The sequence below is a fragment of the Pollicipes pollicipes genome, unplaced genomic scaffold (genome assembly GCF_011947565.3).
Source record: "Pollicipes pollicipes isolate AB1234 unplaced genomic scaffold, Ppol_2.1 Scaffold_4295;HRSCAF=5057_pilon_pilon_pilon, whole genome shotgun sequence".
Taxonomy (NCBI): Eukaryota; Metazoa; Arthropoda; class Thecostraca; order Pollicipedomorpha; family Pollicipedidae; genus Pollicipes; species Pollicipes pollicipes.
This window is the reverse complement of record NW_023596461.1, coordinates 33504360-33515500: the sequence shown is the minus strand read 5'-3', so window position 1 is coordinate 33515500 and position 11141 is coordinate 33504360. Positions and strand designations below refer to the sequence as shown.

The following is an 11141-nucleotide window of genomic DNA, read 5'->3' as shown; positions in this document are numbered from 1 at the left end:
TCATTTGAAAGGAGCGCTACGCGCGTCGCCACGCCCCATTCATAAAGCGCAAGCGACGGCGTTGGCCATATTGGCGCCCTGGGGTCATGGCGTGCCGGGATTCGAACGCCAGACAAACGTGAAAGTTCAATGCGCAAACCATTCGGTTATTCGTGTGAGCCGGATCTGTTTACGAAGACGATGAGTCAATAACGTGAGGGTCCAGGCCCAGATACAGATCCGGATACAGAACCGTTACAGATCCGGGTCGAGGAAAAGATTCCCAATGGCACAGTCATGCATTCAGAGGCATTTATGTCCATTTTTGTATGAACGAATTCCGGCTGATGGCCGGTCAGGAGCTGTAGCTCTGAATTACAATAACTTACCGCAGAAGGGCCACCAACTCCTCATGCAATTTCACGGATGGGTAATTTTTTGACTCTGAATTTGATGCTTCCATAGACCCATACAAGTCAACAGGCGTCACTACGCGTCGCTTGGTATGAGCTTGCACACAAATGAACAAAAGGGACTAACGCCCTCCGGATTGACAAAGGTCTTGAATGTACTCACTAACGCTGGCGGTGTTTCTGTTGCTGCCACTACCAGAGGATCCGCGATGAGAAGAAGCACCTGTTGCACCTGAAATGGTATGGCACTTCGCTCAGAGTGCGTTTTGTTTACAATCAGTATTTCGACCTCATTTCATCAGGATGATAATGCACAGAACTACGGGCGCTGTTTACTGTGCCCGGACGCTGGCTGCCACTTCGGAAAGAAGCTCTGAATATGGTTTAGAAACATGTCACATTTCTCAGCTATGCCACCCCTTTAGAAGGTGATGTGTAAAGTTAATGATGTCACCTAGCGGTCTACTGACCCTCGTCAGCATGCGCATGTGCCTCCGCAGGGGCATATGCCTCAGCAAGCGGCGGCAAACATCTCGCAAACATGCGCATAGCTCGGTGTTGGCAGGAAACCAACGGCTTTGCTTTGAAGTGGTGCACTGTCGTGATCAGCTTTATCTCCGACAATTTTCATTCGAGGGGAAGTGATGGCAATCCGGAAGGTTCTTTTCACCCTTCCTTGTTGGTTGAAGCATGTATGATCAGCGCACCCCTTGCTAGGAGTGGAAGCTGTGCGCGTTCTAGAGAGACTCCGTAAAGCATTGCGTCATAACTCATGACGCAGAGCTGGCAACGAAGGCTCATGCAGAAAAGCTAGATCTGGTTACCTAAAATGGCAGAACTTCCAGTTGTGGTGCCGCTAATCGCCCATGGTGTTCATGGCTGTTTCTAAACTTGTTCATGGCTGTTCATATTTTATATCACTGTATTCATGGTTGTATGCCATTGCAACGAAGAGTCGTCAACGATAACGGCGTCCTGTGTGCTGTCCCAATTATTTGTGGGAATAAGCGGCGCGGTAATGGTCCAAATTAAGAGCATGTTCGCGGTAGACTTGTACCCGGAAAAAACTGTCATTTGCGGGTTAAGAACGTGTATGCCTCACCTCACGCTATGAAAGCATCCCGCCCTGACAAATTAGGTGTAACTCTGTCGTGAATTAGCTGGACAAGTCCCCACCAGGAAAGGGGAGCTGGAGTTAAACATTGCTGGCGCTTCCGGGAGGTTTCGCCACTATTTTCGTGTCGATGAAACAATACAAATTCTTCAAAGCGGTTCCTGGAGTTCCATGGGCCTACTTTTTAAGCGAAACTGCAGAAGTATTGCAGTGTGAAAATGAAGAGCCAGAAAAAAATGGGAAAGATCATATATTAATGGGTGGGGGGGGGGGGGGGGCGGGGGGGGGGGAGAGATACAAACTTCTTTGGTAGCGATTTTTAACGCTTTTCTTATTCCTGACATCACTGCACGAGGGTAATGATAACAGATCATCTGAGCGGACAGGGTGGGAGGGGAACAAAAGCAACGTTTACCTAGTTTCTAACCAGATACCCGCAGCGTCAATGTTTCATTTCTACGGAGAGGGGACGGCTGGCCCGCCGTCATCGTGTGCTGGCGGGAGTGGCACTGACCTGAGTAGGAGGGAGTCCGCTGAACGCACTTCTGACCTTGGCAGATGAAGCCTGACCCGCACTCGTTATCGCTGGAACGAGACGAGACGCAGTTAGACTAGATGATGGGCGGTTTTGAAACTGGAAATAGGCGGACAGAGAGCAAGCGCCGGTCACAGCAAATCAGCACCTGTTTAGAAAGTGCCGGTTAGGATCAACTTGTGTGTCACCATCAATTACGTGGATGGCGCATGCCTTCTATGCCCAACATATGGAATGCAGCGGAAAGTGGTTTGAAGCATTCGCCTGGCAAAGTGCGCAGGTGTCTTTTGGTAGGTGACCATGCCGGCTTGATTTGCCACTCTGCTTAATGGGTATGGAAGGGATCGACAGGAGCCTTCCCGAGTAATATCATAGCGTTATACCATTTCCAAAGCATCGTAGCCTGTTCCCATCCTTAAAAGAACTTTCAGTCACTCAAGTCAGCTAATCGTGCATCGTTTTCCTGCACCTTATATTGCGGCTTGACGGGCCATGCGTCGCTTACTTATACTATGTCGCTACTTCGGCCATTCGTAGGCCACATTCTACACGGTGCAGAGAAGACAAATACGGGACGTGGAGACTGGAACTCCAATCTGATCCAGCCGACCAGTTTCCCAGCATCCACGCCTGTGACGTCAGGCGTGAGATCGGTGGATCGCTGATAAATACTCTTGTTCGCTGGCTCAGACTTCGCTCGAGACGCAGCTATATTTAGCAAACTTGCCGGGCAGGACCGAGCTGTCGGATGACGCTGAGTCAGAAGCAGATGCTTCAGCCTGAGTCAGAAGCAGAAGCTTCAGCCCCAGTTGCCGAAATTGCCGAAATTGCCGAAAATCCAGCACATTGCTGACACATCCAGACACTCAGGAAAGTTCGATATGCCGTGCAAGGCACCATGTTTGCTGGACGGGCCACATCTGTCTGCGACCCACCATGCCTCTCTGTATGTGCAAGTCATGGGTCTGAAGATTCCCGCGTTTTTGCTTCTTGTCACTCGCTTTATTCGATGCCAAGCTGGACATCGATTCTGACGAGGCCACAAACTGCACCAGCCCCCATATCAGCAATGCTAGTGTGTGTAGACAAGAAGCCGAAACCTTTGACGATCTGCTACGGTCCCGATGCGCCGGAACGGGCTCCGATCCGTGCCTGCAGCCCTCCTCGCTACCTGACCGGGTGTCACGTGAGCGCTAAGTGCGGTCGAGTGACGACCGGGGTTAAAAGAGCTGGACAATCTGCAGTTCGGACTAACGTGCGTCAATGAATGCATTGGCCGTTGTCGACCCAATAAACCAGCTGACTACACTTCCTCGGCATCATTAGCGTTGGTAAATGATGACGGGGGAGTGAAGAGAAAGGTGAGAAGTTTGTAATTGCAATGTAGTACAATTGCAATCACAAATGCATTTAAGTACAATACATGCATGGCACTAACGCCGAAAGTCTTAAGCTCTGTGAATCATCCCGATGAAGGCCATCAAGGCGTGAACGCTTAAACTGCAAAAGCACAGCCTTAAGTACGTCTGCAAGTACTAAAGATCTGTCAGCTGACACCAAGATTTGCAGCTCAAGCCGTGTATGGTCAGCGAATCACCCAGCCTTACCGCTTCACCAGCGCTGCCCGCCGCGTCTGGCGAACGGATTCATGTTATCTAAGTCCAGAGCGTTGCATCTAGCCTTCAGCTTTAGTCTCATGTCGCCTTGCTTGCAACATAGGTTTTGAAGGCATCCCTCTACGCGTCAGAGAAAGAGACATCTTTGACGTCAGACGCCAGAGGCATCCTTGAAAGCCAGGGAACATTTCGTTGGAGGCCGCATACAGGTCAGCCATGTCCAGTACGAGTGCCATCATAGCATTTCTCTCTTAATTCGCTGTAGAGTGGGAGTGGTGTGATGCACGTTTTGAAAAAGGGATTGAAAATTGTTTTTCGGCATGCTCCATGCAAGCAAGACTCCGTGCATTTCTCTGGTGATACCGTTCGCTGCAAGAACCTGCGCCGTGACTCTGAAGAAACTGCAAGAACCTGTGCCGTGACTCTGAAGAAACTGCAAGAACCTGTGCCGTGACTCTGAAGAAACTGCAAGAACCTGCGCCGTGACTCTGAAGAAACTGCAAGAACCTGTGTGTGCCGTGACTCTGAAGAAACTGCAAGAACCTGTGCCGTGACTCTGAAGAAACTGCAAGAACCTGCGCCGTGACTCTGAAGAAACTGCAAGAACCTGTGCCGTGACTCTGAAGAAAACTGCAAGAACCTGTGCCGTGACTCTGAAGAAACTGCAAAAACCTGCGCCGTGACTCTGAAGAAACTGCAAGAACCTGCGCCGTGACTCTGAAGAACTGCAAGAACCTGTGCCGTGACTCTGAAGAAACTGCAAGAACCTGTGCCGTGACTCTGAAGAAACTTCAAGAACCTGTGCCGTGACTCTGAAGAAACTGCAAGAACCTGTGCCGTGACTCTGAAGAAACTGCAAGAACCTGTGCCGTAACTCTGAAGAAACTGCAAGAACCTGTGCCGTGACTCTGAAGAAACTGCAAGAACCTGTGCCGTGGCCCACACAAGAAACTGCTGCGATGGTCTATAATGCAATACCGTTATATCGCCTCACTGCCAAGCTGGCCCCACAAACATGCCCAGTACCATGTCAACGTCCTACAGCTAGGCCTTTACCAGAGATATGCGGGGCAGTGACACATGAGCTTCACGGCCCCCTCCCTCTCCCCCCCCCCCCCCCTCCTCCGAGCCTCCCCGGAGACAGCAGTCCTGGGCAGGTACGCACAGCTACGGGGTGCAAGTCGCCAACCCTGCCCCCCCCCCCCCCTCTCCCCCGGGCCCCGGCGCGGCGCCGGGGTGACCTTGACCCGGATATGGTGAAGCAACCGGCGTCAGTTCTGCACCGCTGTAGTCTCCTCCGGCTCTGGCTGCTTTGCGCATGCGCTTCGGGTGGGGCACGCGTTCGGTCAGACGCGGACACGGCATCCACCAATGGAGTCTGCTAGCAAGATTTGCATGAGAAACAGCTAATTTGCATGATCCATGAATAGGGATTTTCGCTGGATGGGATGACGACCGTACTCCCCCCCCCTTCCCCCCCTCCCGTTGTAAACGCTAATGTACTTGATGCAGCGAATAATGAGTGTGCTGGCTGGAAAACGGCTGTTGCCTTGCCGCCTAGCAGGTCACGCTTCGGGACAAACATTTTCAACCCGTCCTTGAGAGCGGTTATCGCGGAGGGCCACCCGTCAGGCTTTTGCCCATGTTCTTGTGTTAGTCGCTTCACAAAACGATCGTCCGTCTTCTTCAAACGTCTTTTTGCTCAGGATTGACGTGTGTGCATCTTCTCGCAATCCTGCCGCTTTCATTTTGTAATGGTTTTGTATCTCAACATAAATCAAGGGTGTGGGTCAGTCGCAAAACTTATTCATATGAAAATGTTACTGGACATGTCAGCATTCACCGGTATTTTATGTTTACCATTAAGACGCATTTTACAGCGCGCGACGTGTGAGGAGGCGACGGGTGCGCCATTATCACGAGGCTGATATACCTTAACATAAGCATATAAAGCGCGTTGCCTCTGGAAACCAATATGGATGGACCGTATGAATCCATTTTGGAATGTCCTCTTTTCATGAGATTAACAGGCGAAGGTATTATATATATATATATATATATATATATATATATATATATATATATATATATATATACCTCCGAGCGATTAGCGATTAGCGATAAGTGTCATATACATATATATATATATATATATATATATATATATATATATATATATATATATGCGCATGCTTGATTAAGAATGACCGCTGGTCAGCATTGACGAGCTTTTTAGCCCATAATTTTTCATCTGAACGCTAATGATCGTTCAAAAGCTCGGAAATTCGAGCGGTGCAAAACAAACTCGCTAATGCTGCCTTTAGTAGGCTGCGGTGAAATTAATGGAAAAATCACCAGAAATCAGAGTGGATATCTGCAGCACCGATTGCGCCACATGCGCACCTAGTGTTCATGACCCGGTCTACTGTAGGTAACGTCACAGCGTGGTGTGTTTGAGACCAGTTTTGAAAAGCGTGGCACTGGCTGGTTTCGGTCTGTTACTGGTGCATTTATGTGTCCGACAGCGTTACGACAGCGTTACGGTGGCGTTTCAACCGCGTTATGATCTGAGAGAAATAGTTTTTCGAACACAAGCGATGAGCGTTACGTCTCTTCCTGCTCTGGCTGACAATATCCGACAGCAGACCTTATAAAGGCCCACAGAGGACCGGTACTAACCTGGTGCTGACGTCACCACGACGGCTCGATGGACCGCTGAGATGGCTCTGGTATGACCTCGCGTGACCTCTCCACTGACCTGACGCACTGCGGACCACACCCGATGACGGTGTTCGGCTTGGGGAAGTAGCCGGGCAGGCACTGGCAGACGCCGATGCCCCGGTTGTCGATGCTGCACTCCGTGTTGGGCCCGCACGGGGAGGAGCCGCACGGGTCGGCCACGTTGTAGGGCGGCCGGGCGATCGGGCTCGTTGCGTGCTTCCCCGATGTGGCTGGGGGGGGGGGGGGGGGGGTCAGCAGAGGTCATGAGAGGTCGCTATCAATACCCGAGGACGTCTGAGGTCAGCAGATGGAGATGTCCAACTTCTGCTTCCAAAAGAAGAGCGGAGGACACAAGGAGAACGCAAGAAAGTGGGACAAGGTCGGCGGAAGCGGAAGGGGAGGGGTGGCGGCGAGAACAGCCGCCGCCCCACTCCAAGAAGAATTTCGTTTTTGATCTTTGTCATGGCATGGGGTAAGACAGAAAGAAGACAGATCCCCCCCCCCCCCCCCATTGCCCCAGAGGATCTGTTATTACTATGTGGAGGCGTGCGGGCAGCGGGTGGAGTGGAGCAGAGCTTGGGTGGAGTGAACCATAAAGCTGGATTAGGCTATCAAAATGATCTTTATCGAAGGTCAACACGCGATGCCAAGCGCCATGGATAGCTCACAAAGAGCCGCACTGATACGAAACGTAACTTCTCCCAAATACAAGCCTTCATTGACATCTGTGGAAGAACTGGAAGTACCCAACACGACTTTGCAGTACTTAGCATATGAATAGTTTTGCATAATCATTTGAGAGTCATTGCTAAGAGAATGGAAGTGTGAGTGCTTGATTTTGATGTGGAGAAATTGACAGTGTTAAAAGAGATCAAATGAAGCAGCTATACCTATTTGACGGACTATGAATGCCGGATATGGACTCCCTCCTTAAAAACGTGATGGACCATGCGGCTTTTGGTCTCAGCACGATTACGTGAGGCTTATCGAGGTAAAAAATAACGACCAACGTTCGCATTCTAGCATATAGACAGATAACAGACAGAACATAACAGAAGCACAGTATCAAGAGACTTTCAACATCCACTATGGACGGATGTACTCCAACTTGGTCAGAATTTTCCGCACTACACAAATGAGACAAGTATTATATTGTCTTGGAAAGACTATAGGCTTTCAGAACTGAATAAGCTCAGTAACACCATAATCAGTGCTTCGGACGAAAACAGCCTCAGGTTCACAGCAATTCTTATTGATACCTCATCTGGAGTATTGTGCTCGAGAGAAGGGACGGGGGAAATTTGCAGCATTGCGGTGATGTTCTTGTACGAGGGGTCTCAGATATATTGCTTTCGCACATAAAAAGACGTCGAACGATAAGGACCATCCATAAACCATCCGAACCATAAGAACCATCATACGCAATACAGCCCAATAAAATTAGTCCGGTAAGTCAAGAAATATGAACACCAGCATCTTACAATGAATGCAGTCACATCCTGGTGTCGTAGTAAGTTACAGCGCAACGTACGCATTACTCGGTATGGTGATCAGCTAATGAGTTGGTACCACTGCCATGAAGGAAGGAAAAAGACATGGTTTTTGCTCTTTACAATGATATGCTTGATAATGATAGAGCGTAACGATAATGTGTGATGGAGATGACAACATTAAATGATAATGATAATGTTGTGACAATAATGTGATGCAGTGGTGTGTTTCAATGATAATGTTATACATCCTATACATTTGATAGCTATGCTACAGATTGTGACATGTCCAAATAATGAAACATCGTTTGAGGTTTGAGAAATAATATAGACAACAAACGAGAGCAAAAACCGCAGATTTAAACAGCTGCGCCCATTTCTCAAAGGGGTTCATCGGCTCTTCTCACCCAAAGTTGTGCCCCACACAACGAGGTCGAGGAGCCACGCTGACCCAGAGGGTTCGATTACAGGGGGGACAGTTCACCGTGTGGTTCCCGGTGATTCGATGGCACGGCACCCAGGGAATGGTGCCGGACACTGCCCAGAGACCTCCAGGCTCGACTTGTCAGGCATCGTGAATAAATGAATAATTCATCAAGGTCAAACTGTGCCGGCTGATAGGGACATTCTTCACTGCGACGTGGTCGTGGTTAAAGCCATTTTTTAATTCCAGCCGCCCGCCATAGCCAGCAATTCGTGGAAGACGCCAATGCCAGGCCCCCGAAAATGGTTGCGTGAATATGAAAAGCCTTCGCCTTGCCTTGTTACCACAGCCTTTTTTGGGTTATAATGCCACTGACTTGGTGCCTCCAGATGCTTAAGGCGGTGCTTCACAGCATGATTCACGAACTGAATTCGTGAATGGCCGTCGAAACAGGGCAGCGTCGGTACGTGTTGAGTCTTTTTGTCTGTCTGGTGGTGACATCATTTTTTTCCGGCGGGATCCAATTATGTGAAAGTCAGACAGTACGTAACTTCGCCCGCACAGCGTGCGTGTCTCGCAACTCGGAGAGATAAACACATGTCCCGGGGTATGACATGTCATGCGCGGCCTACCACCCGGCCAGGGAACTCATAATGTGAGGGAGAGAGAGAGAGAGAGAGAGAGAGAGAGAGAGAGAGAGAGAGAGAGAGAGAGAGAGAGAGAGAGAGAGAGAGAGAGAGAGAGAGAGAGAGAGAGAGAGAGAGAGAGAGAGAGAGAGAGAGAGAGAGAGAGAGAGAGAGAGAGAGAGAGAGAGAGAGAGAGAGAGAGAGAGAGAGAGAGAGAGAGAGAGAGAGAGAGAGAGAGAGAGAGAGAGAGAGAGAGAGAGAGAGAGAGAGAGAGAGAGAGAGAGAGAGAGAGAGAGAGAGAGAGAGAGAGAGAGAGAGAGAGAGAGAGAGAGAGAGGTGGGACACGACCCACGCCGAAACGTACGCATTATTTGGCTCCGCGTGCTTGTTGGCCTTCAGCCGACTTGCATTATGTTTGGCGAGAGCCGTACATTCCTTAAGATAAGCCTTCCAAATCGACCCATAAGGTATGAAGACAGCACACGAGGAAGTCTACCCGACGACATACAGCAGTACACTGGGCAGCAACATGCAAGTGATGAGACCCTGACGGCCGTTCTGGCGCCGGGTCCTGGAAGGCCTCCTGATGAGACGATTGGGTATTCAAGGACGGAATCTCATCAGAGGTCATGCATCCGTGTGTGATTTGTTTGCAGTGGTAAGAGCAGCTTTTGTGAGAGGTGGTGCTTTTCAAAGTAGTTCGCGACACATTGAAATTGGAAACCAAGTATGTTTGCACGACAGTCACATTCCTCACGTCAAAGTTCAGGAACATCGGGGAGGACGCGGATCCCTCCAAATATACAGGAAACTCTACATTCGACGTTTGGGGATGTCGATCAAGACCGCTTGATGGACATATTTTTTGCGTCATAGTAGCATTAGCTATGACGGAAATGTGCTATGGCGAGTAAGACTTTGGGAATTGCTTAAGCTTACCTCCATGTGCTCCCATTCCTGACGCACATGTTACCAAACCCATCGCCACCATGAAGAAGTATACGGACGCCATGCTGAAAAGAAGAGGCAGTCTTGACAATGGCAAACCGTCGCATGCGCCGCTTTGACACCTCCTTTATGAAAAACATCTTCCAATGCACAAAGATATTCACGTCATATCAGAGAAAAGTGCAGTCCAACATCGCACATGCGGAGTTACAGGTACGATCAACCTTCTGACGGGATTAATTTTACTGGCGTAGCCATTCAACCCCGCGCTGGCTGAGTGTGCTGAAATCAGAACATCGTGTCAAAATGTTTCGTCAAAAATAAGCTTTGATCAAACTGAACTCATCCAAAACTTATTTCACGTTAACCTTTTCCAAAAAAGTGCTGATATCTACAAGGACTCGTTGCCCTCGGTTATTTAAGTCTCAAAGCATCTGTCTTTTCTTATTTTGTCGAAAAAGTACAAAACATGGTCAAGATGGAGACAATGTTTCTGTGCAAGATCATTAACGGTAGAAACACGATTGTGAAGTGTTTACGTCAGCCGTTCAGCTTTGTGTGTGATCGAAGCGACCGCTCAGTCTAATGTCATGGAAGCGCCACCGTCATCTAAGCCTGCTGAAACCCCACCATCATCTAAAAGTATTAAGGACACCACCAACAACGTGAAGAATTCCTCGACTTGCCCGTAGGCCAGTGCTATCCCACTAAAAAGGCGCCTTACCCAGCAGCACGTACCTGGGTACCGTCCGTGTGCTGACCTCCGGGGTCACTCTAGGGCGCCCAGGACCGTGCGCAGATTCGGCGCCGGATGAGTCCACTTCTTTGCACCGGGGCGCACTCCGCAGCAATGGGCGAGCGGCCGGTCGAAGGTGGTCAAGACTGGCTGACCGGCCCGACTCTGTGACGTCACCGCCGCACCGGCCGAGGACGCCATGCGACGTCACGGGTGAAGACAGGTTTGGTGCCGCGGTGGGGTGGCAAAGGCGACTCCAGCCCGCAGCTGGATGAGGTGACCGATGACGACATGGAGCGGCTCTCAGCGAAGGCTTTCTTAGAATTGCGAGCACACGGGGAATATTTCAGGCTACAACATGATAAGAGATCAGCAAGACGTGAATCAGTCCCAAACTGCACATGCGCGTGTCGCTGTTTTGCAATTGAACCCCATGGCGTCAGACATGCTGTCCCATGAGTGAGAAACTGGTAGGAAGGAGTGCGACTTTACTTGACGGTGGAGGGGCGTTGTTTATCATAAGATGTGTTGTTCGCCGA

At 49.8% G+C, this 11141-nt stretch overlaps 1 protein-coding gene across 1 annotated transcript; it reads right to left on the bottom strand.

Moving 5' to 3' along the window:
* Window positions 1-392: 392 nt before the first annotated feature.
* Window positions 393-10735, bottom strand: LOC119097572 (neurogenic locus notch homolog protein 3). Its single transcript, XM_037220612.1, has 5 exons — window positions 10605-10735; window positions 9858-9931; window positions 6416-6608; window positions 2021-2091; window positions 393-624 (listed from the first exon to the last, which is right to left on the bottom strand). Exons 2-5 carry the CDS (start codon window positions 9928-9930, stop codon window positions 515-517), a joined length of 447 nt encoding a protein of 148 aa, XP_037076507.1. The 5' UTR covers window position 9931; window positions 10605-10735; the 3' UTR covers window positions 393-514.
* Window positions 10736-11141: the final 406 nt, after the last annotated feature.

What these genes read in the sequence shown, in the direction of transcription:
- LOC119097572 (XM_037220612.1), bottom strand. Translation starts at nt 9,930, where the DNA reads ATGGCGTCCGTATACTTCTTCATGGTGGCGATGGGTTTGGTAACATGT. An exon ending in TGTGGTCCGCAGTGCGTCAG is followed by an intron (nt 2,092 to 6,415) that starts GTCAGTGGAGAG and finishes GTCTCGTTCCAG; the next exon opens with CGATAACGAGTGCGGGTCAG. An exon ending in GCGGACTCCCTCCTACTCAG is followed by an intron (nt 625 to 2,020) that starts GTCAGTGCCACT and finishes ATACCATTTCAG; the next exon opens with GTGCAACAGGTGCTTCTTCT.